Source organism: Buteo buteo, chromosome 13 (genome assembly GCF_964188355.1).
Source record: "Buteo buteo chromosome 13, bButBut1.hap1.1, whole genome shotgun sequence".
Taxonomy (NCBI): domain Eukaryota; kingdom Metazoa; phylum Chordata; class Aves; order Accipitriformes; family Accipitridae; genus Buteo; species Buteo buteo.
Window position 1 is genome coordinate 14767781 of NC_134183.1, and position 27599 is coordinate 14795379.

Below are 27599 nucleotides of genomic sequence, written 5' to 3' on the forward strand. Positions count from 1 at the left end.
TATGATTCCATACTTCTAAAAATGAAAGTGACACTAAAGGTATTTTTAGGTCCGGGTAAGTGTTGCCCTTTAGCAGGAAGCCGTCCACACTATCCAGTATGTACTTTAACACCCTATCTTCTTAATCAGACAGCTTGCTGTTTTACTGTCAAAGTGAAAAAAGCTATTTTTACAAATCAGAATTAGAAAATAGATTTTAATACCAATATATAACAGCTTCCTTTGCCTTTTTTTTTTTTTAATACCAGGAGGGGAGGGAAAACAGTAGTACTTGCTCTTAACTGTTGAGATTCTGTGTCTGGCCATATATTCATTAGCAGAGTTCATCAATCAACACACAACTTAAGCAGTGAAATTAGGGTAGCGTCACAAATTGAGCATTCCTTTCACTTTAGCTACATACAGGAGCATTTCTGTGCTTTGAGTATAAAAATATACATCAGCACATCAGATAAAACTTACAACCTTAGGTGTCAAGTAGCAAGTGCTGTCAGGATCTTTAAAAAAATCAAGAACAACTTGAAAACATTAAGTAGCCATGAGCATAAGCTTGGTACTGTGGCATAATGGATACCATATAAAGGATATTAACGATTTTTAAGGAAGGAGGTGTTTTTCCTTCCCCATCCAGTACTGCAAACAGTACACCCAGCTCCTCTCTCATGAACCTGTGACATGGAATTTATTGTCCCTGCCTTTCCGGTTTGTAATAAAACATAGCTTAGGTAAAAATAGTAACAATAAACCATAGCAGAGGTAATACTAAAAAATCACATCCAATTCAGACACTGAAGGAGGCTGTAGTCAGCATTTCAGAGGTTTGACTGAAGGAAACAAAATCTTTTCAAGTCAAAGTTCTATCACTTCTAAGGGTAGGACTGGTTTACACTATTTCAGCTTGATTTACCTTGCACTTAAAAAAAAAAATTTATCTTGTTTGTTTATAACTGAGGAGGTCCATTTAAAAGGTGCAATTGTAGAAAGCCCTGACTATCCTGATGTGCTTTATTACTATCAGGTTTTGGATATAAAATTCTGAATTATTATAAAAGCAAAGATACTGAAAAGCTTGTATTATAGTTGAAGCATGAACTTTATGAGATTGCTTATGACCCTCTGCCCTTTCAGCAGAAAAGCTTCTTCCAAATCTGGTAAGCATGAAATGGTTCTTTAAATACAGCTTCTCCCTCTTCATCCATGAAGGCTATATGGCTTTCTTGCCATCTCTTGTATCTATACTTGAAACCGGTATTTGTTTATGTATGTTTATTATCTACAGGGTAGAATTTGCTTTCCATATTCTTTGAATAGGTTCACATCTCCAGTACCCAAACAAATTCCTTCCCATCTATGGAGGCACTAACCTGACCCATTTCAGACCCATGCCTCTAAATGAGATGAATCGCTATCAAGACACTTGTTTCTCTGGAGTATGCTAGGGAAACCCATCACAGTGAGGTGTGACAATACGGATGACAAGAAGGGAGAGACCAGTTTCACTCAGTGTCTTCAGAAAGATAAAATAACAAAGACCACATAACCAACTAAAGTAATTTTTAAATACAAGAGAACAGAAGCATGCTTTAACTATGATCAGAGCTTTTCAGCATCTTTGCTTTGTAATTCAGAATTTTCTATCCAGTATTAAAATATTCAATAGTATCAACATATTTATATCCAATATTGTAATTCAGAATTTATGTCCAAAAAATAATGGTAATACAACAAAAGTCAAGACAGTCAGGAAGTAAGAAGCATCTGTATCTTTCCACATTTCACCTTCTAAATGGACAATGACTTAGCCAAGCCATCTAAGCTGGCACTAAAAGCCCCCAAAACTAATCCCACCCAACCTTTTTTCCTCACTGCAAAACTCAGTGCCAACTGCCAGCCAAATACAAAGTCAATGACTATTGAACTTTAATCCATACCTGCTTGCTGGAACACTTTTGGGCAGTAGGCCACCACCCTGAGAAATAGGAAAAATTTTGGACATTGCAAGCAAGCTACATGCACAGCAATTGAGGACAGCTATGAAACGACACACAGACAAGAATTTGAGTTGTGCATGTGGAGCAGGTCCTGCGAATGATGGTTCTTACTGCTCTTCTCCCTGATGTCAACTCTGCAACTTTCATGACAGCATTTAAAAGGCTGGCACTGAAGTACTAAATTAAAAATCCGATATTTGCTTCAGCAGCTATCTTTTCTTTGTAAGAAATATACTCCTCAAAATGCTGATCGCATTGCAGGTACTAGCTGATAAATTCTTAGTCTCGCTGCCACACCACTTCAGAAATAAGGTTTTTCTAAATACAGCATTCTTATGTTCAGCCATTTCACTATGGAAGTTGTGCTTGGCTCCAGGGCTCTTATCATTGGCAAGAAAACTGCTGTCAAGAACCAAAGAAAACAAACTGATTTAAGCATGCACTTTTTCCTAGTGCTTAAGTCTTTGTAGATGGCAATAAACAAGACTACAACTGAAATACTTGTTCAAAGTTTAGAAGCAATGCAAACAGCATATATTCTGTTGATGGATACTTAAATTTGTCTGCATTACAAGAATGGAAGGGAAGAGTTTTAATAATTGCCCATTAGCTACTACTGCAACATTCATGGCCTCCTTTTGGCACAGAATGCTATCAAGGAAGCTCAGAAGATCACTCTGTACTTTTAAAGATATGCACTAAACAAACGGCAGGAAGAAAACTACAGCACAAGTTAAAGGAAGCCATACAAACATGATCAACTTACCAGTATTCTCTGGCATAGAAGCTTGATCGGTATTTCTCTCCTTCTTAAAGGAAATATTTCCAAATTGTAGCACTGAAGATACCACTTTCAGCATTGCTGCGTTAACAAAAGACATATGCAACAGTTTAATTCAAGAGGGCTCAGCTTAAATTTTTCTTCTGTTACTTGTGTCGCTTTCCTTCCAAATTCAAAGTATGAGTTCAGAAAGGAAATAAAGTTTGTACTGTACTTTTTGGGCAAATGGCTTTAATTCAACTCTAGCTCATGTTAAGAAAACATTTGCTGCAGGCTGTCAAGACACTGAAGCAACATTAAATTTATGACATTAAACTAGCAAGTATGTGTGCGCAAGAGAAAAAAGTATACTTTAAAGATCCAAAAGGCTCAATAACTTACACAAGATCTCATCATGTGAAAATCCCATGATATGCATGGCTTCCATAGTCTCCTGAAAGTTATCCTTGTCTTGTTGCCCAGGAATAGGGATGTACCCATTAGATAAAAATCTGTAATTGTTAAATCCTTCAAGCAGCAAGTCAGCTGTATTGGGGGGAAGGGGAAAGAGAAAAATAAGCTAAAGAAATGCTGTTCACACCCACCTGTACTCTCTTCTCACTAAATGCACAAACTATGCTTCACAAAAATCAGTTCTTCAAATATGGCTACAAGCCATTATACCAACTTCAGAAACTCTAAAAATATGAGTGTACCTTAGAAGCCAAAGCCAGATTCCCAGAATCCCTATCCGTAGCAACCTACATTAGCTCTTTAATGCATTAAGCCTGTAAACAGAACATTACCCAACTCAGATCCAGCATAATCTCAAATCCTTATTTGCAATATCCTAAAAGAAGTATCTCTATTGAAAGGTAACAGACACAGACAGAAATGGAGTTAGGTATTGATGATGACCACATCAAGAATGCTAAACACCAGTTTATCTAATACAGGAGGAAAAAAGTTTATCAATACAGGAGGAAAAAGACTGGATCAATTCTCTGAAGTCTGTACCTTCATATAGTTTCACTTATCACAACCCAACAGAAATTCCCAGCTACCGAGGAGACGGGGGATGGGGGGGGATGGGGGGGGTGGAGAAGATAACCAACATAGTGCTGCAATGGCTGAAGAAAGCCTCAGGGTTTCATTATGTTTTGGTAAAATGGCTGCTTTTCTACCCAGTTTGAAGGCATGGTCTAGAAGAGAGATGGCTGTCACTGCTGACCAGGTTTGTTATTTATCAGCTGGGAGCACTGCAGTTTCAATCCAGTGACTCCCAGCCAGAGACTGTCCAAACTGGACTTTGTCACGTAGGAGCCGTTTGCGTGAAATGCAATGGTTGCTTGATGACATACATGATAAAACACAGAAGTTATTTCAAAACAAAGCCACCTGGCTTTTCATTCTTCTTTTAAAACTCACTGTTTCAAGACCAAACAATAGTTCAAACGTGACTGTGTTAATACTGAAATAACAAACACAGCATGCAGAAGCAACAGGTTTACAAAATGAGGTTCTCAACTTACACTTCAGGTGTTCTCCTGCTCCAGCTAGTAGTTGATAGAAGATATGAAATGTCCGCTCATCTTTAGCCTGACGAACAGCACGAGACTTTTCCAACAAGTCTGATTATAACTAGTCAAGGATGTTCTACAATTTTTGTTTAAAAATGTCCAATGAAAACAAAACATTCAAAGCAGGCTACATAATGACTTTAAGACCAAATGGAACTTTTAACAGTAATAACAGGACTATGTCCAATACGAACTTTCAGTAACTTTAAATAAGAGATTTCAAATTCAGACTGGTAGAAGCCCACATCTAATTTCAAACTCATTTCTTGGATGTTGACTGCATTTCCCTGCTACATGCAGCTGACAATTGTCTGTAATGGATCAGCTGAGGTTTAAGTGAGAGGGGGAGCTGGCCATTCTTTTTCAATCACTACTTCTATTAAGGTTCTTGCTGACCTCTTAATACCAAAAACCCAGCAGCTCCTGAACTCAAAAGTACTTTATCATCTGAAGTACATTTATCATTTCTTTCAAGCATTGCATTTTTACATACAATCTGCACTGCCTTTAAACAGCTCCCAAATTCAACTTGTGCAGCAGATAGTGTCTAATAGGCTGCCATAAGCTGTAATGTTATTTAAGTTTTTATTTCTTGATATCCCATATATTAAAACAAATATGGGACAGGGATTTGAAATGGCACAGATTACAAGCAAGGATGAGTTCTTGTGAAGAAGAAAAAATTCCCTAAGCATTAAGTCCTCTTGTTTTCACAAAGCTCTAGGCAAAACAATTCACCCGAACTTTCATAGAAGCAAAAACTGCCTTCATTCCTGTGCTGTAGAAAAATATCATTTATCATTAAAGCATATTTTGCGTAACTATAGATCTTTCCCAGCCTTATTGGGAAATTAAATTTCGTGACAGTTCCAAACATTCAATGCACTTAAAAGTAAGCAGTTTAACTCATAGCAATAGAATGAAAGCTTAACTTCAACATTGTTTATGATTAATACTCACATGATATTGTTTACCAAGACTTCCAATTCCATAATTTTATGACCACCCTATTGCTATTCCCCCAGAAAACAGGCTAAACAAACTAAAAAAAACCCCAAACATTACACACACATTATTTTTAGTATAAAGAAAACAACTTTAGAGAAGGGCTTTCAGTGCAAGTATTTTTACATGTTCTTACACAATCATAAATAAAAAACGAACCTTAAAGCTAAAACTGAATTAGGCTTCAGTATTAATTGCTAGTAGGTCTTGTGTTACTGAGCCTACACTGGTATCTAAAAGACTTAAGAAAACAGAAGGTGTCCCAGCACTTCCAGCTCTATCACTTTATAATGAGCATCACCTCCTTCCAGGCAGAGAGCTGCTTCTGCAATGCTGACGAGTGCAAAAGCAAGCTTTTGGCACAACACAGTAGCTCAACTTCTGACTAGGAAGGGTTGGTTTTTTTATTTTCTAGAAATGTTCATAAAGCAAGCACACTTTAAATGGTTTCCTTATTTAACATACCCTGTCTTTAAGACTAGTCTGAAAATCCAGCAGATTTCAAAGTGCTAAATTTTAGAGTATCTGATTTCTAAGCAGGAGGAAGTACACTGACTTTGTGGTATTTGATCAGCTATTTTGAAACAAAGGAAGAGATGGATGTTGTCAAAGGAATGTAGAAATGTGGTAACCTTTCACTGCATTCCAATGAATTCTAGGATTAAAAGCAAAACAATCGGGGAAACTTGCATTTTACAATGATGTGGCATGAAGTAGGATACATGTCTCAATGTTGGCCCCAACAATATAACCAGTAACATCAAAGTTAATCCTAATGAACTTGCCCTGCAAAGAAAAAGAGATTTTTTTTTAATTACTAATTTTTTATTAAGACAACAATGCTGTCTATATAAAAACATAATCCTACTTCCCTTCATGTAACAAGCATTTCACACAAGTTCAAATGAAATCTTTTCTCTTCAATGTGCTCAGCCATCATTTCAACGGAATATGTTATACTGCACACACACACTTTCTAAAGAACTAGTATTCTAGATATGTTTGTAATCCATACTTATGAAAAACTTTTCTGAAAGTGAAGCTCAATTTCTCGCACTGACAAACCATGCTGTCTAAGGTTGATAGCAACACTGAGATTTTAAGTGCACATATTTCTATAGCAAGCTTATTGGTGCCTAAAGGTGCTTTATCTGCAGCAATCCTGAATCTCAGTATACTGCCCAGCCCAGCCTATCACACTTCTACTTCTGTTTCCAAAACCAGGATGGCTATCTACATGGCCTCTCTTTTCTAGCAGTTGGTTAAAAAAGGACTAAGAGAGAAAACATACCCATTCCTTCCATGTACATCTCCTTTTTTCCAAAGGACCAAATAAAGAGCACACTTCCCACATGTAGAGCAGTTCTTGCAAAGAAAGTGGTTGCAAGTGGATATATTATACCAGTTTTAAGCCACATCAGTTCCCCAATCTAATTTGTCACTTGGCTAGGAACATTCCCAACAGGACAACAGGCTCTGGCTTAGAGTTGGACCACTTCTAACAGCACCATTACTGAATTTCAAGTTTGTGCTCATGGAACTGTTAGGTATTCCCCTGGTTGCAAACATGTAAAGAACACCCCATGACTCCACCGGGATCTCCATTTTCATTCCGTCCAGCATCTACAGTCCTCTATCCACATACAAACAGGTTTTGGAGTTCAGAGAGCATCACAGCAGTTTTCTAACAACTGTCTAAATGCTGGTTTTGACAGTACGTACACAAAGCCACCTACTAATATCTTCTGCGGAGGCCTTCTGAAAGCACTTTTACCATCAGTATCCAAATCCTTACTTATCTCAAGTCTGACTGATTAGTGCTATTATTATGTTAAAGTGAATTCCTGTTTGGCAGATCCATTCAGCTCAGGGACTGTACTATTAAATATTTGACTCTCTAAGCTTGTAGAATATATGTATTCTAGCAATGACCTGACCTAGTAAGCGTATACTGGGGGATATATTGCCATGCTGCAGACTTATGCTGGAACAAATCACTGCAATCATTTGAGCTATTGCAACTTCTTACCCCAATATCCTACCCTTCTCGACTTCCCTGATAAAGCCCATTCACGTGAAAAAGATTTGTGTGCACAAGAGTGATCAAGTTTCTGCTCCCAACCACACCAGTGAATCCAGAGAAAGCTACAACCTACCTACCAGCCTTATCTCAGTCTCAGAGCAAAGCAACTGCTCCGTGACTGTGGTTGTACAACTTCAACTCAAAGTGATTTCTCCAAGTTTCAAGAAAAATGGTGGAATACTTTAAGTTAGCTTCAATGGTCACTCCCTACTGCTTAATCTGCAGTTTAGCTGAAAAGCCAGTGGCACCAAAATGACCATGCCAAGGAATAAGGCTTGTTTTCAAGCATGCCCTGTCAGGGACCAGCATCCAAACTCAGATTGCTGAGTATGAAGAAACAGAACACTCTAAAGCTCAGCTTGTAACTGAAGCATTATACTTTTTTATCAGTAACTAGTCCAGAAATCTATGTTTAACTGTCACAAAGAATGAACTGACATTTTACTGAAATTCAGCCAACAGACTAGATACAATGCATGTGTCAGCACCAGCATGGCAAGAATGGCAGCTGACAACTTTTTACTCAGAACATGTACCACAGAGCCTTCTTAGAATGACATGGCTTGAATTTGCCATTTTATATGTGAAAACAAACATGAAGTATTACATAATGTCTAGTCAGTGCCTTTTTCTGATATAATTCAGAATCACTTTTCTCTGTTTCATCTTAAAAGTTATTTAATTTCTGCTGTCAAGTTACCAGTTCCATGAACAAAAAAAATTGAGAGGAAATGCAGTCATTAAACGAGCTGACACATCAGAAGAGGGGACCCACACACTCTATGCTTCAAAGTTCAGTCATCACTGAAGTTTATACTAGAGAGGTGACTTACCTAGCTCATCTTCTTAAAAGCAAAATATTAATACATCCTTTTAGCTAGCACTGGCAAATCTTGCTATGAAATCTTTAATTTATCAGTTAGAGACTGTAGTGGTGGTCATCTAACAACTGAATTCTGTTTACACTATCATTATAGCACTAAGTACATGGCTTTGTAAAAACCACATCAGAAGGAAGCATTTAGCTCTGCAATATGAACCCAGCAAGCCCACTCTCCTATCTACTGCAAGCTATAGACTTTATTTCCTGAAACACAAGAGAACACTGCCTTTGGTAGAAGAAAAAAGAAAAAAAAAAATATGATTTGACACTAGCCTCATTTCAGTCCTACCTGGTATAAGAGGCTGGCACCCTCATGCTGCATGGCAAAGACTGTCATGGGCTGAACAACAGCACTTCTCACTTTGTGGCAGGATATATATTTTTTAAGTCAGGTTTTAAAATGGTTGTTACTAAAAATTATTTTTTCTGCATGAGATGACACCATCTGGAGTGCATTATACTTGCTCCTTTATAAAAATAGAGCTGGAGCCATCTGAGTGATTATGTTCATGATGGCAACACAGACTTCAATATAATACAAACCAGATGCTAACATCTTTTAGGAAAAAAGTATCCTCATTAAATTAGTACAATCTTTGATGGATTCAAGACGTGTAACAAAGTAGAATTATTGCGCAGTGAAACCTGTTGATATTATAAATCCTACGCCCAACACATATAAGCATCAAGCAATACTGTAAATAATGTAGCTATAAAATTAACAAAGTTGAATTTCTACAGTACTCTGTTCTCCCTTCTTGATTGAAAAGGCTATTTAAAGGATTTAGTCATATAGTTTTCCAGAGTCCTTATCACTAGAGCTGAGTTCATATATTATGAATCCAAGCAACTGCTGAAACATCGAGGCAGCCAAGAAGTCTTTCATTTGTTCTGTAAATTTTAGTTTCATTCTCACAAGAAAAAAGATTTAATATCTCCTATACAGTTTTAAAGTTGTATTAAAACCATCTTTCCCCTGAAATAGGGGATGGCTTTTTTTTCCACCTTCAAAGGAAAGGAAGTTTTAAGAAGTGGTAAATAGCTATTTACCCCAAGTTCCATCACTGTTTTTAAAATAATGGATCACATCAAAAGCAGTTATCTGCCACCAAAACAGTATGTGAATAGAAGGCACTGACCCAACAAAAACATCAGCCAGCTACAAGAGTGCCCAACACCTTGAATTAAGTCATACTGTCTTTTTGACTTTCTTTCAGTAAACCAGTCAGACAGAAGGGCATGGGAGTTTAGAGAGATTTTTATATGCAAGTTTTGTGCTTTTTTTAAAAATTGAGGATGTTCTCTCTAAACCAATGAATTGGTAAAGTCATAGCTATTGACAAGGCTGCTACATATTTAGCCAAATTCTATGTTGTTGCCATATTCCTTCATACTTTATAGTAGTTCACCAGTAATTTGTGCACACAAGCCACAGTTTAATCTCTACAGCATAGTTATATTTGTTATACTATGAGCACTACTGTCAATTCAAAGATGGCTGAAGTTAGAAACTGGATGAAATTAAAGCAAGTTTTGCCAAAAGCCAGTGAGGATGCATCTTCAGTGACCCCAACACAACGCAGAAAGCATTGTAAGAGAACCTGAATTCATGGAGGAAAAAGAAAAAAGAAAGCTTCTGATACTAATTAGATAAATTGATAAAAGGGAATTTCTCCATAAACAGTAATCAGGATTTACAGACTCTAAATAGAAAAGGAGTAACTCACAAAGCGGGAGGAGTTGTCATTTTTCACTGTCTTTGCATTCCCAAAGGATTCCAGAATGGGATTTGCCTGAAGAAGCTGACGTTCCAGCTCCCCCTAAAAACCACACAAACAGAAAAATAAACAGGCTTAAGCACAGTGCACGTGTGATCAAGGCTTCCTACATTCTGCTTCTTCCTGACAGTTATTTTACCCAGGTTGTGGCAGTGATACCACCTTCAGAAGGGGGTTATCGTTTTTCCCCTCACTTCTAAATCCGCTGATAGTCTCCTCCATCCAGTGAAGAATGTGTTTTGGGGTTTTGTTTTTTGTTGGTTTGTGGTTTGTTGTTTTGTGTTTTTTTTTTTTTTTTTTAACACACACACATACACACACAAACAGAGCAGTGATCAAATAGGACTTAATGGACGTTGAAAAATCATTGAACATGGAAAAGAAAATTCACATTTAGGGCTAATGAAATAAGGCACAGACTCCGAGTACTTAAGAGGAAAAACTAATTTAACTGTTTTAAGATTTTAGTGCAAAGTTATTCTTAAACTTCCTGTTTAGTGATTTGACAATACAGCTACTTTGGAATACCCATTTTCAAACTTACCTTCAAATCAGTGAAATACTCTCAATCAGCCAGACATTCATATCATTGCAACATCTCTGTCCTGAATGCACCCAAGAAGCATGCCAGAATGGCATAGTGGGAACTGAGCAACATCAAATACAAAGATCATTTTCAAGTTGCTCAATTCAGCCAACATTGCTCAGTATGTTTAATGCATTTTTTAACGCTTAAGTTCAAGCCAATGGATGTAGAAATTAAAGTACTTATCTTAAGGAAACTGCACAACAGCTTTTACAATTGCTGTCCATGAGGATGTCTGGTAACAAAAAAAAGTCTGTGCTGCTTCCATGAGCCCAGGAGACACGTATGTACATAGAAAAATATGATATTGTCTTCCTGCTCTGAAGGATGGTTTTACCAAAAAAAAAAAAAAAAGTGAAGCTGTCTGGAATGTAGTCTCAAGAACTGACATTTGTGTTCACAAACCTGCTTTTTCCAATTACTTGTAGTATAAATGAATAAAGGTCCCAGACTGAGCATCAAAGAATGGGAAACGTAAGTCTCTTAAGGCTTGCACGAGGTAAACTCTTACACAGGAGTTTTTAAAATTCACTAGTTAACACCTAAGTGAGGCTTTTATTTGTATACTGAAATGTATGTCAAGTCCTCCTGGAAACAAATAGTGGCTCATTCTTTAATGTGACCTGAAGTTATCTGCTCAAAACTTGTTTACTTCTGAATATATTCCCTTTGGGACTACATATTCTCTCTATTCTGAAGTAACTAAAGAAGAAATAAATGCGCGAGTCAGCCTAGAGCACACTAAAAGTACTCGGGCCACAGTTCCTATGCACTATATGTTAGGTCTGCCAATATTACAGTTCTCATGAGCACTTTTAAGTTGACAAAAAGAATCCACAATTGGAGAAGAACTTAAAAGTGTTATAACCACTATATGCACATCTGTGATTTATATTCTGAAAGTTTCCTATGTAAACGTATCAGCTAGTGGGAAAGCATTTGCTTACACCATTCCTCCCATTCCCCTCTCCCAACCATGCTGTCAGCTCCTGCTAAGACATCAAGTATAAAAATGAGAAGCTTGCTTACCATGCTGTACACAGCTTGAAATAAACCACATTACGTATATTAAACGCAGCAAGCATGTCACAGCTTACATTTCAAGTTCTAGCTATTCTGGAAAAGAAAGCACACTGACTTCAAAATTTGACTTCTCCACAGAACTTCACTGTGCCACTTGAAAGCATCTCACTGCAGGCACGCTTCATCCATGCTTTGAAGTGCTTCTGTGTACCACAACCTTAATTCGGTTTTGTGCAGAGGAACTTCTGCAATGCATCATAAAATAATTTTACTCAAGTTCTCCAACTGAATGCAAAAAGTTCTTAGTAGCTCATTTTTACGATCATCTCTGCGGATTTGAAGAAAACATTCAGTTGGGTCCTCAGATGTGGGTGAAAGCCATGAGAACAGAGTGCTCACAGCCTAGCCAGCCTCTGTGGTTTGCACTCGGCAAGTAGACTTGTTATAGCCATCACTAAGAAACAGCAAACCTCTCACACTATGTTAAACTGCTTCTGATTTAGTAGCTTTCCTTTTTAGATGGACTGCTTTACAGCCAAAAACCAATTCTCTTTTTAGAAGCGTTCAGCATTTGGGAAAGAGTGTAAATTTGGCCTATAGGCATATCTCCTGCATAGTCATGTAAACAGAACTTGGAAAAAGCAGTATCGCAGTATTGTGGAAAAAGTGAAGTCATGCAATATTTCATGCAGGTCAACATTAAGATAAGGACAGGTTATTGTCTCAGTTTCAGAAAGACCAGCATCCCAGTGATTTGGTTCGTCGTGAAGCCTGGGTGAGGCAGGGAAAATTACATGCTACTCACATACAACAGGGATCCACTCTGTAGTTCAAAATGACATTGAAACAGAAATGTTAATGATTATGGTTTACGCAATATCAACACTTCTGGATTAGCTTGTTTCCACTGATACATTTAAAATGTTTGCCAACAAACAGTTTATTTCAACCCTGACATGCTAACTCGAAGCAAAAGGAGGGTTAAACTAAACACTGCTCCGTCTATTTTTGGAACAGAGAAATATTTTAGTAAAAACCCTTCGAATTGACAGAGGTTTGCAAGGAGGGAAGATTAAGTTAAAAACTAAGAATGTCTGTAACTTCTGAAAATGAGACTGTGGGCTCAGACGCATGATTGGGTTACAGAGGTTTAACAAATTACCACACACTAGCAAAGGCATCACAGCTGTCCATGTGATTTCTTTTTGCTTCCAACATACCAGACCTAACTTGAAGTTTCTTTCATTATTTTCCTTCCCACTACAGTTTAAGTTGCACTACAGTCAGCTTTCAGAAAAACGTAAGGGAAAGAATATGATCGGCTAAACTAACTCATGGTAGCCCCTTTAGTTACCAAGCCTTGGTTACACCATAGGGAGCTGTTGCAAAGCTTTTTCTTTATTAAAAAACTCGTACCCATGACAAAGACATCACTTACCATCCCAGGTTAGAGAGTAGAGCATTTATCTTGCAAAACACATGGCAGCAATTGTTTATCTCCTTCCACAGTCTTACCCTCAACTTCCACCTAACCCTCCTCTTTATGCTCCTTCACAAGTATGCTCCATAGCAGTAGGAATACTGCAACTCCTACTCTCATACAAGAAGGCGGCTTAGAACAGACCAATTACTGCTGCCCACGGGAAGAGAGGGATTAGGGGACCAGGAAACAGGCAGCATTATCTGCATGGCGGCTCCAGCCAACCTGAGGAATAAGAGCAGCTGAAGCTCAAATGAGGAAACATTAATTCAGGCAGCAACACTCAAGTGATACCACGTCGCTCACACCACTTATCCTAGAAAGTCAGGGGAAACACTTGATTTCAGGTTATCTGAGAAGCTATAAAAATATTCAGACAAAACAGTATGTTAATCAAAAGAATTCTGTAGTTTCCATTAATCCATCTCTTATTTAGTACTTCAATATTAAAAGTGTTCTGCACTGTTTCAGCATATTGGAGGTAAGCCAGAGAGAGGGTGAACCTCTTGCTTCAGGACAGAGTAACACCACTTTACAATGGTGAAAAGTGCTTTGCAATGCTGAGGAACTAGTCAGCTGTTCGCTAGACCACTCTCTCAAAGCCAGTTAAATATTTAAAGTCTACTATTAGCTGTATACCTCTACAAGATTTCCCATATGTTATAAATACAAATTGACAGAAAATAGAAGAATATTTATCAGTTCGCCTGCATAACTTTAAAAGCATAAAAGAAAAACACTTGCCTGATGTTTCACGGGTTTAGGTGATTCGGGCTGTTCATTGCAAACAAACAAATGCATATGTTAGCAAGCAAGCATTCCAGCTGCAAGTTATATTAAATGTCAGTAGGTTTAGGTTAACTATATACTTACTTCATAGGAACTGTTCAAATTAATTTTAGAAAAGTTATTTGCATGCGCAAAATACCAAAACTTGTGTTTATGCAAAAGACTAATTCCAAATAAAACTCAAGATGACAGCTGGACCTTGAGCAGCAAGGAAAAAGGGCAACAGTTTAATTAGTTGTGCACTGCTTTCCACAGTTTTCCCAAACAATAACAAAAAATAAAGCCACAACACCAAGCAACTTTCTCTACAGCCTTAGTCACTGCAAAGTGGTTTTGTATGGATAAGATGATCATTATTCTTAAAAAATAAAAAAAAGGTTATGAAAGAACCAACAGGAAAACAATACTTGAGGAGTTTGGGGTTTTGTTTTTGCACTGTACTTCAAGTACTTAAGAAATGCAAACCTGCAATCAAGACAAAAGCTTTGTTTGTTTCTTTCAAGAATGATCATCCACATGAGAAGCAGTAAAATTTTAACAAACTGGAAGATCTTCAAATTTTGTCAGGAAGAAGGGTAAAAGGAAAATGAATGTAATAAAGTAAAACAAAAAACCCTCAAAATTAGAATTCACACAGTTTCTGCAGAAATGCAGAAATTTTCTATTTCATTATTATTTCCTTGGCTTAGTCTGCAAGTTCAATAATCTTGAGCTTCACATCAGAGAGCTTAGGGGGAAAATATTGTGGTGAAACACACACACTAAAAAATTTTCATACCAAGCCAGATGCACACTTCCTCCATTTATGTCTATTATTTTAAACAACTAGCACTGTTTTAGTGCAGAATAACAGATTTTGACAGAGGTCTGCAGAGCAGCTGGCAAAGGTTTGGCTTATTCAGCTAAGTGATGTGAATTTTGCAAAGCAGCATCATACCTACTCGGAAAACAACTCGGGCATCTAAAAAAATGTTAGCTGTTTCAGCATGAAGCTACCCCTCCTTCTGTAATCACTGGAGAAGGATAGGTAGACCTAGGAGACATTTCATTTGCTTATCTTAAGACAAGATTAACTAATCTCTTGGGGTATCCATTTCTGTCCGCAGTAGAAACAGAACCAAGCATAATCAGACACATGTAACTTCCCTGTGTGTAAATTAGGGCATTTAAAGACCATCTGGGAAATCCTCACTAAGGGGAACTTTAGCCTGAGCAAGCCTACCTAAGATCCTGTACTTCAAACCCAATTATGTTTCTTTTGAAGTGAATAAAACAAATAATTTCACTATTTAGTGAAATTACTTTTTAGTGAAATTACAAAGGCAAATGCAGTTAGTGAAAGGAATCATTAACCTGAAAGTACCAGTAATTATTTCTGAAGCTTAAAATGGCACCACCATGAAAGCTGGATTGTAGTGAAATTAGAGGGGATTTAGGGTGGGAAGGCTTTGGGGAGAGAAGTGAATAAAAGTCTAATTCTGTTCATCTGAACTAGAGGTACATAGTACCAGGATGACTGGAAGTGGAGACAGCAGTGGTGGATGGATGCAGTTCTTTATAGAACTTAACTACTTCACATACCAGCATGACTGAAAACATCTGCTGATTTCATATATTTGACCATGAACAGCAGTCCAGGTATTTCCATAGTCTACAAGTACAGCTAAGAGCACCCCCCAACCTCAGGCAGCCTGTAGAACATGCAAGTTCATGGCAATCCCTGGGCAGTAAGTGACAACCAGCACTCTTCCTTCTTTTGAAAGCCATGTATGCATTTTTTTATTATTATTTTTAATTATTTCTGTATTTTGCACTGTCTTCCATCCCCATCCAAAACCACAAAGTTCGTAAACTAAAGCAGAACCCAAGAGTCAGAATTAAGATTCACTTCTTAACCATATTAAAGCAACTCTCTAACACATCCATTAACAACACTATTTCATTGTTCTTTTCTCTCATTTCTACCTCACTTAGTACACAGGGGAGTGATGAGCCACAAAGCTAAGCAGTTTAGAAGTTTCCTTTTCTTCCCTACCCTCCTTGCTCAACCTGTTCAAAATCCTCTCTAGACCCATCAGTCTCCTCCCCACGCTCACCAATTACTTGTCCTTGTTCTCTTCCTCTCCTTTTATTCTAAATATCCCTTTCTCTACAACCTCCTGAGCCTACAGAAGAATAATTGAGAGTAAAGGTGAGAGAGTCTCCTTTGTGTGGCCTAGGAGCATGGGATAGTTTACCAGACCAGCAGATACCAGTGTGGGTCAGCTTTAGTCTGAGATGCCCAAGCTAAAGCACAATTCTTGTCATTATAAAGCTGGTCCACACATGGCATGGTTAAAAACTGAATAAAGCACAATATGCTTGTCACAGGAAAAATATTCAGCTTTACCAGCAAAGTTCTTAACACTAGCACCCCAACCCCCCAAATTCTTTAGAGCTCAAATTTGTTGGATGTGAAGCTAAGGCTTTCAGTTATTTACAACAGATAATTTCCATCTTCTCTCCCTTGCTACACGCCAACTACGATCAGTTCTGACTCTCAATCAAGCACACTACAGACAAGGATTCAGGCTCACTTTCATCCCACCTTCAGTCTTGAGAAAAGCTTATGTTTATAACTCACTGCCAAGTACTTCTCCCTCCCCTCCATTACTCAGCTCTACAAAACGCAGCCTCTTTTCCTAATTTAAGGGACTACCCTAGTCTCACCTAGCTCTGCCAAGTCCCACAATTACTAAAGCTCCTCTTCTATATTTTTATGACCACCACCTACCCACACTTCCTAGCGCAGTGCCCAAGACAATACCTTTAACATTCCTCGGGATTAAACAGGAAATGAGACAGAGGGGCTACAGATTCAAACACTCAAAAATTAGGAAATGCTAGTATTAAGGTTGTTCAGCGCTGTAATTCCACTCTCTGTGATTGCCATGTGTTATTGACTCCATTCCCCACTGGACCCCTGTCTGAGGATGAGATGCCAAGGGCTATGCAGGACTCCTCTGTAGGCACACAGACACTAGCTATTAGGAAAGAGGGCCGTTGGGAAAGAAAAGTCTCATGAACAAGAAGCTGAATGCCAAAAATGATGCGGCTGTCCAAGGGATGGGTAGAGCTCCTACGTGATGCTCCTCGCATAAGCCAGACATTTCACAATCAGCACTGCTGGAGAATGTATTTGGTGAGCATCTGTGACATGGCAGAACATCAGCGCTACTCTGGCCACGGCGTGATGTGTCAAACTCGGGTCTACATTTGTCTGTAATACTTTTACAGCACTCCGTCAGGCAAAACCGACAAAGTTAACCCTAGACTTCAGAACAGTGCTGGGAAGATAATTATTCATTCATCAGCATACAAATTGCTCCACTAAAAAAAACAAAACGCATGCAGCATGCAGAACAGTCTTAGTAATATGCATGTCACTGATAATTATTTGTAACAGGATGGATAAAAATAAATCCATGACTAGCAGTCTATTTTAACAAGCCTATTTAGCATCTTCTCTGTGCACAGGATAATGCAAAGGTTGTATAGATGGGTACTATGGATCACCACCAGCCCTCTACAGCTCTTTAATGAATATTAGGGCTGCATATGTAACCCCAATTCAAAGACTTCCTAACTTTTGAGTGTTAGGTGTATATGTTATACATTCTTTTTTTGCAATATACAAATAAAAACGAGTTGTTACAGAACAAGGAAGACTCATTTTTATTTTCAAAACTTTTGCAACCATTTTGGCTGCACAAAATATTCTGCATTTTTCATAAGCATATGCTTAATTCAGTGCTTACTATGGTAGTGCATTGAGTGAAGTGCATGATCAAAGTATCAAACTTTTATTCAGGACACTACCCGATTCTTCTTACTATGCCTAAACTATGGTTTACAAAGAATAAAAATTTTTCAGTCTTCATCATCACCACAGTCATCAAAGGTTCATGAAGCAGCTGATTACAACAACCATCTTCAAAACTGTTTTGAGATGAACACTAATATCCCATTTGACCACAGTGGTAAGTAGAGAAGTAAGTTGCAGTTCAACCAGTGATTTAAGTGGCATTAGCCAACACTGCATTAAAAAGAGCAACTCATCCTTCCCCCTCCACTGACATTTTCCACCTCAGCTCTCCCCTTTCTTTTCTGTGCCTTCACTTCATAGCAGTTATGCAACTATGCAATAAACAATGGAGGAAACCTGATACATTTAAAGCCAGATGGACTTTTTAAGAACACTAGTTTGAGCCTGCATCAGTCTCCAAGCCCAGTGGGTGGCCAAAGGGATTGTTACAATGACAAAGCTCAAAAAGGGGTACTTCTTTTAGCAAAGGTAGTAGCATAAAGTGCTCATGGAAACACAGCACAAGAAAAGCCAAACAAACACGGAGCAGTTTTTAAACAATCAAAAATAGGGCTTCAAGTAGTTAAACACTGCAACAGATTCCCAGAGAGGCAGCATAATCTCCATCCCTCAAGATTTTCATAACTCAGCTTTACAAGGTCTTGGGCCATGTAGTCTAACTTTGAAGGAAAGCACATTTTGAAAGGAGGCTGGACAAGAGGCTTCCAGAAGTCTCTTTCAACCTGAGGTGTTCCAAGTTGTCAATAGTATATTTAGAAGTACTTGGTACAAACTCTGCACAATTCCCTTCTCTGCATAATTCCCTTCTCCCCAAAAAAGCTGTAGGCAATTTTACTCCTATAGAAATTGAAGAAAATGCCAGTTTTGTTCAAGGTTGCACAGCAGTAAAGCCAAGAATATTCATAAATCAAAACCTAGACAGAAAACCAGTTCTGACAGATGATGTTCTAAACAGCATTCCCCAGAGCAACGTATTCTCCCAACACACAATGCAATGCCATGAACATACACCTAATACTGCTGCCACTCTAATCATAAGAAACTTCCTTTTAAGGCCTGCAACTGATATGCACACAACCAGCAGCACACTCAGTCTGCACAATAAATACTTAGAAAGACTATTTTTGATCTTTTCTGAGAGATAAACCAGCAACAGTTTGAATAAGTATCAACACACAGGATCACATTATTTGCTCTTGATTAGAGCAAAGATTAAAGTTTCCCCATACATTTAACTAGATTTCTCCAAATCCACCTGCAGAGCAATCTTTCCTTCTCTCCCACTTCAAATTTTTTTTTTTTTTTTTTTTTTTTTTTTTTTTTTAATTCACAGGTTGGTCAAAAGGTACCTCCTGTTTTTCCAGGAGTTTGAGTCTTAATGTTAAGACATTCAAGAATGTGTCAAGTGCCATGCACTAGAAATTACAGAAGTTGTTGCTGCTGAATCAGATGATACTGTTTGAAAGCTTCCAACCACAAGAGACACCTGTGGTACTACTGCAGAATGGCAGGCGTATGCCAGTATTGATTACAGCAAGACACTTGCCTGTAGCAAAGTTAAATTAATACTTCACTGCAAAGAGAGCCAAGTGCTCTTAGCAACAGATATTCAAACCCATTCATATTTTCTAAAGCAAAGAATTGCTAAAAATTCAGTGCAAATTTTGAAGTCTGGCAGTAAATCTGAAGAAAGTTCTACATAAATCAGAGTTAGTGACAAGTTACCAAAAAAATCAAGATTCTCCCACATAAGTGTATATTCTCTTGTTTCTAATGTAATAAAATCTGAGCCTTTTATTAGCTGCTGACTTCCAGATATAGCAAGTCTACAGCAGCTTTTAAGCTTGATGATTTTTCCCATCTACAATTTAATTTTTCAAATAACAGAAAGCCTGTTCACAAATATAGTACTGAAAACGGCATCTAGTAGGAACTAAATTCACTAAGAATTGCCCAAGTTAATTATGTTTTTGGAAAACTGGGATTTACTGCATCAAAAAGTTTTGATACTGTTTCTAGTTACAATGCTTGCATAAAGCTTTTAATTTCACAACAGAAGTTAAACAGCTAACATTAACTAGAAATTTTGATGCAACTGCTCATTTCAGCCACTACTAAAGAGAAAATAATGGTTGAGACAAAATTATGTGGATTATATTACAGTTTATGTTTAATAAAAAAGTTGGGTTTTTTTAATGCAAAGATGGTAGTTTTCAAAAAGAGCAATAAACAAATGAGAAAATATCCCAACTTACAGGAATATTATGGTCCTTTCTTCCTTTATGGGAGGAAGCAACATGAGCAAGGTACTGAATAACCTTCTTAGTGTTTTCAGTCTTCCCGGCACCAGATTCACCTCTGCAAAACATTTCAGACATTTTCCTCAAAATTAATTTTCAACAACTTATCAATCCTTTGTTTATAGCAAACCTCACTTCATCCCATTTATGGCTTTGACTACACAACAGACCTTCACTAACCATCTAAAACCAAAAACACTAATGTTGCAGGGAACTACAAGGTATTTGTTTAAAACACCTTCTTCATCCTAAAGATCTCCTTAACATTACGATGTTGATACAATGCGTAACCTTAGTTTGATTAAAAACTTTTGACTGTATGCCTGAAGTCCTTTGTTACCTTAAGTGACAAGAAACAGACATGTCCTCTGCCTTGATCTCAAGGCCAGAGACAGGGTTTTTTCAGAGTGCAGATACATATTTTTTTTTAAATCATTTTATATATATATGTGTGTGTGTATATACACATATAGTTTTATATTTAGCATCAGCTTAATATATTTTATATACCAGGAGCTGGTTATGAGAATTACCAAGTTGATGGAAACATTCAGTATGTTTAGAAGCCAGTTTCAAAGTACAGTAAAACACATTTTAAACAAAAAGATTCTTTGTGCTGCTTATGACAGACTCTTAGCTAGTTTAAAAATATATTTATGGCCACAGGACTACATTAATTCATTAAGAAATTAATTTATTAGTGCAGAGTGGTAGAGTATGCAGATCAACAAAGATAGCAAATGCACATTTTGTTTTTAAGATAGAGGCAGATTTAAAGCAGAACATGTTTAGACAGAATTTATTGCAAGGTTTACATATGCAATATTCTAGGCAGGAAATGTGACAAAGTTCACATCACTGCAGTCACAAATGATGTTACTACAGCTTTCTTTTTTTTTAAAAAAAGATCTGGTCTTCAGATAAATCCGCACATCAAAGGGATTACCAGGTCTAACTTAGCCATGATTCAATGGCAGTAAACTACTGGAGAAAGATCCCATTTCAAGTGAACCAACAACCACCACTAGCAACTCTGAAGTGTGTGAAGATTAAAAGGATTTTATTATAGGGATTTTCATGAAAAGAGTGAAAGTACTTGTGTCATTCAACAGTTGTTCTGAAATTAAAGTTTGGAAGCCAACTACTTTGTAAGAATGAGAAGTACACATTTTGTGTGCTTGAGTATTTCTCAGCTAAGATACTTTACAATGGAAATGTTAATTTACCATGGGAGAATTAAGCACATTTCCTTTGCAGTCTTCATAAATACCTTCCTCCACCATGCTGCATATGCCAGTTTTGTAGCTAGTCTGCATTTACTTAGGTACTTAGTACCTTCAGACCTGCACTTCTTGATCAGAAAGGCAGCTTAGAAGCATCCCTGTCCTCACATTACACTTAACATCTGCAAAAATGAGGCAATATAACACTTGAAATTTTAACTTTGCATCTACAGAAAGGATATTACCCCAGATTGTCAAAGAGAATGGACTCAAACAATCTCATTTCTCCTTACCTTCCAATCCTCTTAAACCATGGAAACCCCACAGGACAACTGCACTAGCACAGGTGACCTCTTGCTAAGAAATGGCAGTATGTGCATTTCTCCATCCATGAGCAAGAAGCAATGAGAACTGAAGAAGCTCGCTCACAGTAGCTTAGCAAAGTTATCACAGAAGAGTAGCCTACAAGAGCTAGGTACAAGCTTCAGGTGAAACAGCTCACCTGTTTGACATGACAGAACAGTATCAGCCCCTAGGTTTTGCAGGAGAAAACTTAACTGAAAACACCGCACAAAATTATTCTGCAGACAAGCTGTGGTATACTTATCATAGCCTCAGTTACCAGATTGTGGCCTGCAATACTAGAGGGTTAACTAAAGGCAGCCTATTTTATTGATGACATCTGCTTCTCTGAAGCAACTACATCAACTTGTCTAAAACCATTTTTGTTCCATTTTTCCTCACAAGACAAACACTGTTGGAAAATAATACAGAATATGAAATATTAGAAATCATTGTACTCAATTACTCAAAACTTTCCAGAGTTAGAGAGGGTAGTTCCCTTGAAAATTGTTGATTATGCTAAGTTTGCTCACTGCATGAAAAAACTTGGAAAGTATTACCTGAAGAGCTGGTTACAAAGACGATTACTCCAAGAATTAGCTAATGGCTAACTGGGTCTCCTTTCCGCCAAGATACCATCAATATGCAACACAAACTTGGTGTACTTTGGGACCACTACAAGTAGAACACCACATGTTGACTCTTAATGAAAAAATCCCATTTCTACCTGGCCCAGAGTCACCACATACAAGACAAATGCAAAGATTGATAAGTAGAAAAAAAGACCTCAGATGCCAATTCTTGCTTCTGAAGTCTTTATTTCTAGTTTCCCTTTGACTGTAGTGTTTACATTAACATAATTCATGATGATAAGCAATAAAAAAAAGCAGTCTTGCCTGTTTCTAGATGTGTATTAAAATATGCTTAATACTAAACTGTTCCAGCAGGTAAAAGAAGAGAAGTATGGCAATATATACATTGACATTTTAAAACAATACAATTAGTTCGTATTGTCATCAGAGCTTGGGAACACATTGTTAGCCGTGCCTTTAAAACTCGATAAATAAAGTTTTCTGTCAAATTACAGAAACAAAGTTTATTAAATTTTAAAGGAGGAAAATCTACTCTGACACATCCAGTGAAGAGAAAAATAGTACAAAAAATACAGTCCAGATGTCAACTTTCTAAAAGGGCAGCACAGAATTTTAGAAGAGCCTACTAATCAACAGGCTTTTCTGGCATACACACCAGTAAAGCTTCATACAGCACAGGAAGGTCAAAAGCTTGCAATACATTCCTTTTGCTAAAAAGCCTTTAAATCTAATAGTGGTGGTTTTTTTCAGAGAAAGTCTTTATGCAAGTTCTCATTCAAAAGCAACACTAATGGATGTTATCATCCTAGTTCTCCTCTCCCTGGAGCTTACAAGTATGCCAAATATTTCCTGCAGGATACAGTGCTAGATAGCTTTGCTGCCTTATAGTATAAAAGAATTAGAAGATTTAGGATAAAGTCCTTTTCGTTTATAGAAATAATGACATCTGCATACTTTAGTTCTTTCCCAGGAGTGCAAACACACAGATTATAAAAATAAATTAAAATCTTCTACCTCTATCAACCTGCCCAAAAAAGGTAAACTTTTAGTAACACTATGTACAATATTTATGGAATGGAGATGGTATCATGAAGCTAAAGATTAACTTTTTCAAAACCTTGTTTTAATACAACTCAATTAATGTGTTACCATAAATTAAACAACTAAAACCCTTGGCAGAGATCCTAGCCTTACTTCAGTCAATGGCAGCTTTGCTAATGATTTCAGCAGGGTCATAATTTCACCTTCTTTATTTCAGTCTCAATTCCACTACTAGTAGGAACAAAGCCTTATGAGACTGAATTGAAATGCTATTATCAACTCCAGCCATGGGCTATGCCAAGCAGTGCATCCAAGTAAGCAAACCATCCGTAGCAATAGCCTCAAATTGGACGTATAAGGTTATTCCATCAATTAACTGAAGGATTTCTCCCTTACAAACTACATTACAGAGGCAGGTCAAAGAAAGTCCGACAGTCGCTGGTAAATTCATGCAGTATCTAGAGTTAAAGTGCTTTTTTCCTAGAGCAGCAAAGGTTCTACTTTGAAGCAGCTTCAAGCACATTTAAAATAGGAAAAGCTTAGCTAGCATGAGCACTTTAAAGTTTTTACATGGTTTTAAATTCATTGCATGCAAAGCTATAGTGTCATTTTCAGTAAAGGAAAGTACTCTTCAGGCAAATTTATCTCAGCTACAATTTGGTTAGCAAAAATTAGTGACTGACTTCTCAACCAGCTGCAGGGTTTTTTTTTCCCCTGAGCAACTTGAGCCCCAGTCCTGCACAGAAGTAAAAGGCACTTCCTCTGCTGAACAGATTGCCATCTAGAAAAAAAGGCAAAACAAACATAATGGGAGATGACTCCCAGGTCATAAACCAAACAGGCAACAAGCAGGAAGCCGGCCATCTGACTTCCAGGAGAGCAGTGTGTTCTTCCCATTCACCCCACTTATAATGGCAGTTATTATTCCATCAACAGGTCAAACGACTGTCTGGGAAAGACCTATTCTAAGGAAAAACACTGTTCTAAAGGAAAACAGTAGTGAAACAGTTGCTTTTCTTACTGTCAAGCAGATTTGAAGCATCTACACATCTTGTGACAGTTACAGCACTCAGCACAGCAGGACAAGGCAACACCACCACCTCTTCCTGAACTGGCACATGAGTTTCTGGATTTTAGGGAAGTCAAATTAGTTTAAAGTTGCCTACTGAAGTCCCACTGCAAGGACTAGCACCCTTCTACCACCACCCAGCTAACTATTAATTTCACTAGCGGATCAGGGCCTATGCAGGACATACAAAGTGTAGTGCCGTGAGTCACACAGGACAGAAGGGCACAAAACCACACATACAAAGAAAATTTTGAAATTCAAAGACAGACTTTTCTTCATCTTACTACCTGTGCACAAAGTCTACTGGAAGCTAACAATATTTGTGAAGATAAGCATCTGGAATATATTAGGATGGTCAAATGCAGTTAGTGTCATCTATTCCATTATAGATTATCTCTGTGACTTAAATTACCGAAAAACTGACCAAACAAGCCAGTATTTTCCATGCTGGGAGCTTGGATCACTCTAGCCTTTCCTCTGCCCTAGGAGTTTCAGTTTATTTCCATCATTCCTGATCAGCAGCAAGCTCTGGGATGAGAAGTTCATCTGGAAGCAGAAGGTCCTTCTGCAAAGAAGTGGCACCACCACCTTGACACCTGGGCAAGTTCTCCTCAGTGCCCGATTTCACAAGACACGGGTATACTGACCCGCCGCTCACAGGTCCCATGGCCAGCAGTGCCTCATTTCATACAAAGCAGCCACTTACATAAGGCACCAAAACATGGAAGTACGCTCTTAAATTGTTTCTAGGAGAAAGTAACTGCATAAGTAAGAGCCCCAACAATGGTCTTTTGTCCTCACAACAGCAGTTGCAAAGAACAAAAGAGACACTTATTCTCAGACACAACTGAGCACATCTTCTGCCAGTTACAAATTACCAGATATTTACAGTCAAGGCCTGTAATTAAATGGATGTCTTAATCACCTGGCTAATTTTCTGAAACGAAATAACTGATACTTTGGACTAGCGCAGAAGAGTCACTAATTGGCTTTACTATTTACAAGGCTGCTTTATAGCTCCTTCATTTCTCTCTAGATGCTTCACATCAACTCGACACCAGTTGTCTAGGGAATGTTACAAGCTGGACTCTAGCCAGAGGTTGTATACAAAAATGCTTGGTATTTGCTGCTGTTGTCCTTTTATAAGCAGCCTCTATTCCCTCCACACCCCACCACTCCTACTGAAGCCAATTCAGATTAGATATCCTTGTACGGCTGCAAGCATCTGCTAAATGACTGTTTATCAAGCCCAGTCTCAGTTTGAGAATACCATAAGCTTGTGGTAAGACTCTCCAATTTAGACTATACTAGCTTAAAGTACAGTGCAGTACATTTTCATATTTGACTTTCCAAAAGTTGCCTTGCAGCTAAAGACAACAAAGCCAGAAAAGGTTTGAGTATTTGTCAGATTCCTAGTATACCACAACAGAAATTTCTTCATCTTGGTCATCAGCTTCCAACAGCCTGGCATGCCCATTTAACATTAACAGACAGTAATAATCAAAGAGAAACAACAAAACTTAGCAAAATGTCAGCAGCTGCAGCTTCTCAAAGAAAAAAAAAAGCCTGCAAAGCTGTTCATTACAACTCTACATCTTACAGACATGAAAAAGAGTACAGTGAAGTACGTGTGCATCGCAAAGTTAGCACCACTTTTCTGTAATTGATTTCTTATGGATGCTGGGTTAATACAGGCTGATAATGTACTTAGAAGCTAGCAGGAACAAGAAGTTGCTGGAACTAGATATATTTTCCTTTCTTTTCAGCAAACTAAGAATTTACAGACAGAAGATCCTAAATAAATTTTCATTTGCACTCCAGTCAAGGGGGAGTGATTAGATGGAAGCTAGTTAACTCTAGCTTCCCAGAGAAGTGCTGGTTTTGGCGATTGCTTGTTTGCTTTTTATTGGAAAGCTTGATGAACTAAACTACAAAGCAACAGAGAGCTCAAGCAACCTTACTAACAATTTGTTAGTGGTTAGCATCCCCAGATTAAACCATCCAACTTCAAAGCTAAAAAGAAATTATCACCATTATTGTTTGTGCAGCTCCTCCCATCTCATCATTAACCAGGCAATAATCTGGCTTTCACCAGTGTCTGATAAATCATCCAATGGAGTCAGGAACTGCAGGTGTATGTGCCTGTGCACATATTTGGGTTTTTCAGTTGGTGAAAGGCCAAAGGACACATAAGAAATTACATCATTACTACCTGAGGAAATCAGGGTTATACCACAGAGCAGGTAGAGAGTCCTTCTGGACATGGGAAAGTGACTTTTGTTTCACTCCGAGAAAAGCCTCTCTATAATAAGTAATTTCATCAAAAAGCTTCTCCCACAAACTCTGTCCCTGGGGCTCAAATACAAACCAATTTACAAGAACAGATGTGGCTGGGGGAAAGGGGGGGCCACAATGAAACAAATGAAAGACACCAGAAGAAAGGAAGTCCGTGCATAAATATCTATAACATCATATGCTACTAACTCAGAATAAAGCCCTGTAGACTAGTCTCCACAGCAACACAATTGTCTATACTTGGTTCCCTAGAAGATGGGAAGTGGAAAGGGAACAGAACAGAAGGTAACAAAAAGAGAGGAAGACAGCACACCATGTTATGTTCAGAGAATACTCTTATTTCTACAGCAAGAGCAGGAAGTCATCTATGTCATCACATGTGGATTGGAGAACTGAATGACAGCCACATCAGCTAACAATCCAAGTAATACCCTGCTGAAGAACCAGCTTCCATGTTAGGTGATGGACAAGAGGTTCTGCGGAGACAAGCATCCAGAGAACACGGCAGTGGTTTTTCCCCTCCCCCTCCTGGTATTAAGTTTGACTTGGAGAAAATATTACTAACTTTAAGATCACCAGTTTATGCAAAACTCCTCATGGAACATCAGCAGGTGATGAAGTTGAGACAGGAAACCTCCAAGTAATCCCACTACCTTCAAAATAATGAGATGTGATGAGAGGCATGCTTGGAGAACCATCCATCAAGGCTAACCCACTCCACATGGTGCATTGAAATGAATGCCTGTTATCTGCAGCATTTCAATGGAATACAGATTATTCTTCAGCACAATTTTTTTTTTTTTTGGGGGGGGGGGGCGGAAATAAAGATAATTCTCAGCAAACTGTATTCCTCAATAAGATCCACCTGCATACCTCAACAGGAATACTGCCTGCATGCTGTCCTGTCATGCAA

General features: G+C 38.0%; 1 protein-coding gene across 1 annotated transcript in view; it reads right to left on the bottom strand.

Annotated features, from left to right (window-relative positions):
• The window catches only part of MYH10 (myosin heavy chain 10), a 104662-nt gene that overhangs the window by 33749 nt on the left and 43314 nt on the right, over positions 1-27599 (bottom strand). Inside the window, exons 5-10 of the mRNA XM_075044849.1 lie at positions 20079-20181; positions 10030-10122; positions 6059-6122; positions 4284-4382; positions 3154-3297; positions 2758-2853 (exon numbers count right to left, since the gene is read on the bottom strand). Coding sequence (XP_074900950.1) covers positions 2758-2853; positions 3154-3297; positions 4284-4382; positions 6059-6122; positions 10030-10122; positions 20079-20181 — 599 coding nt within the window. The remainder of the gene's footprint in view (positions 1-2757; positions 2854-3153; positions 3298-4283; positions 4383-6058; positions 6123-10029; positions 10123-20078; positions 20182-27599) is intronic.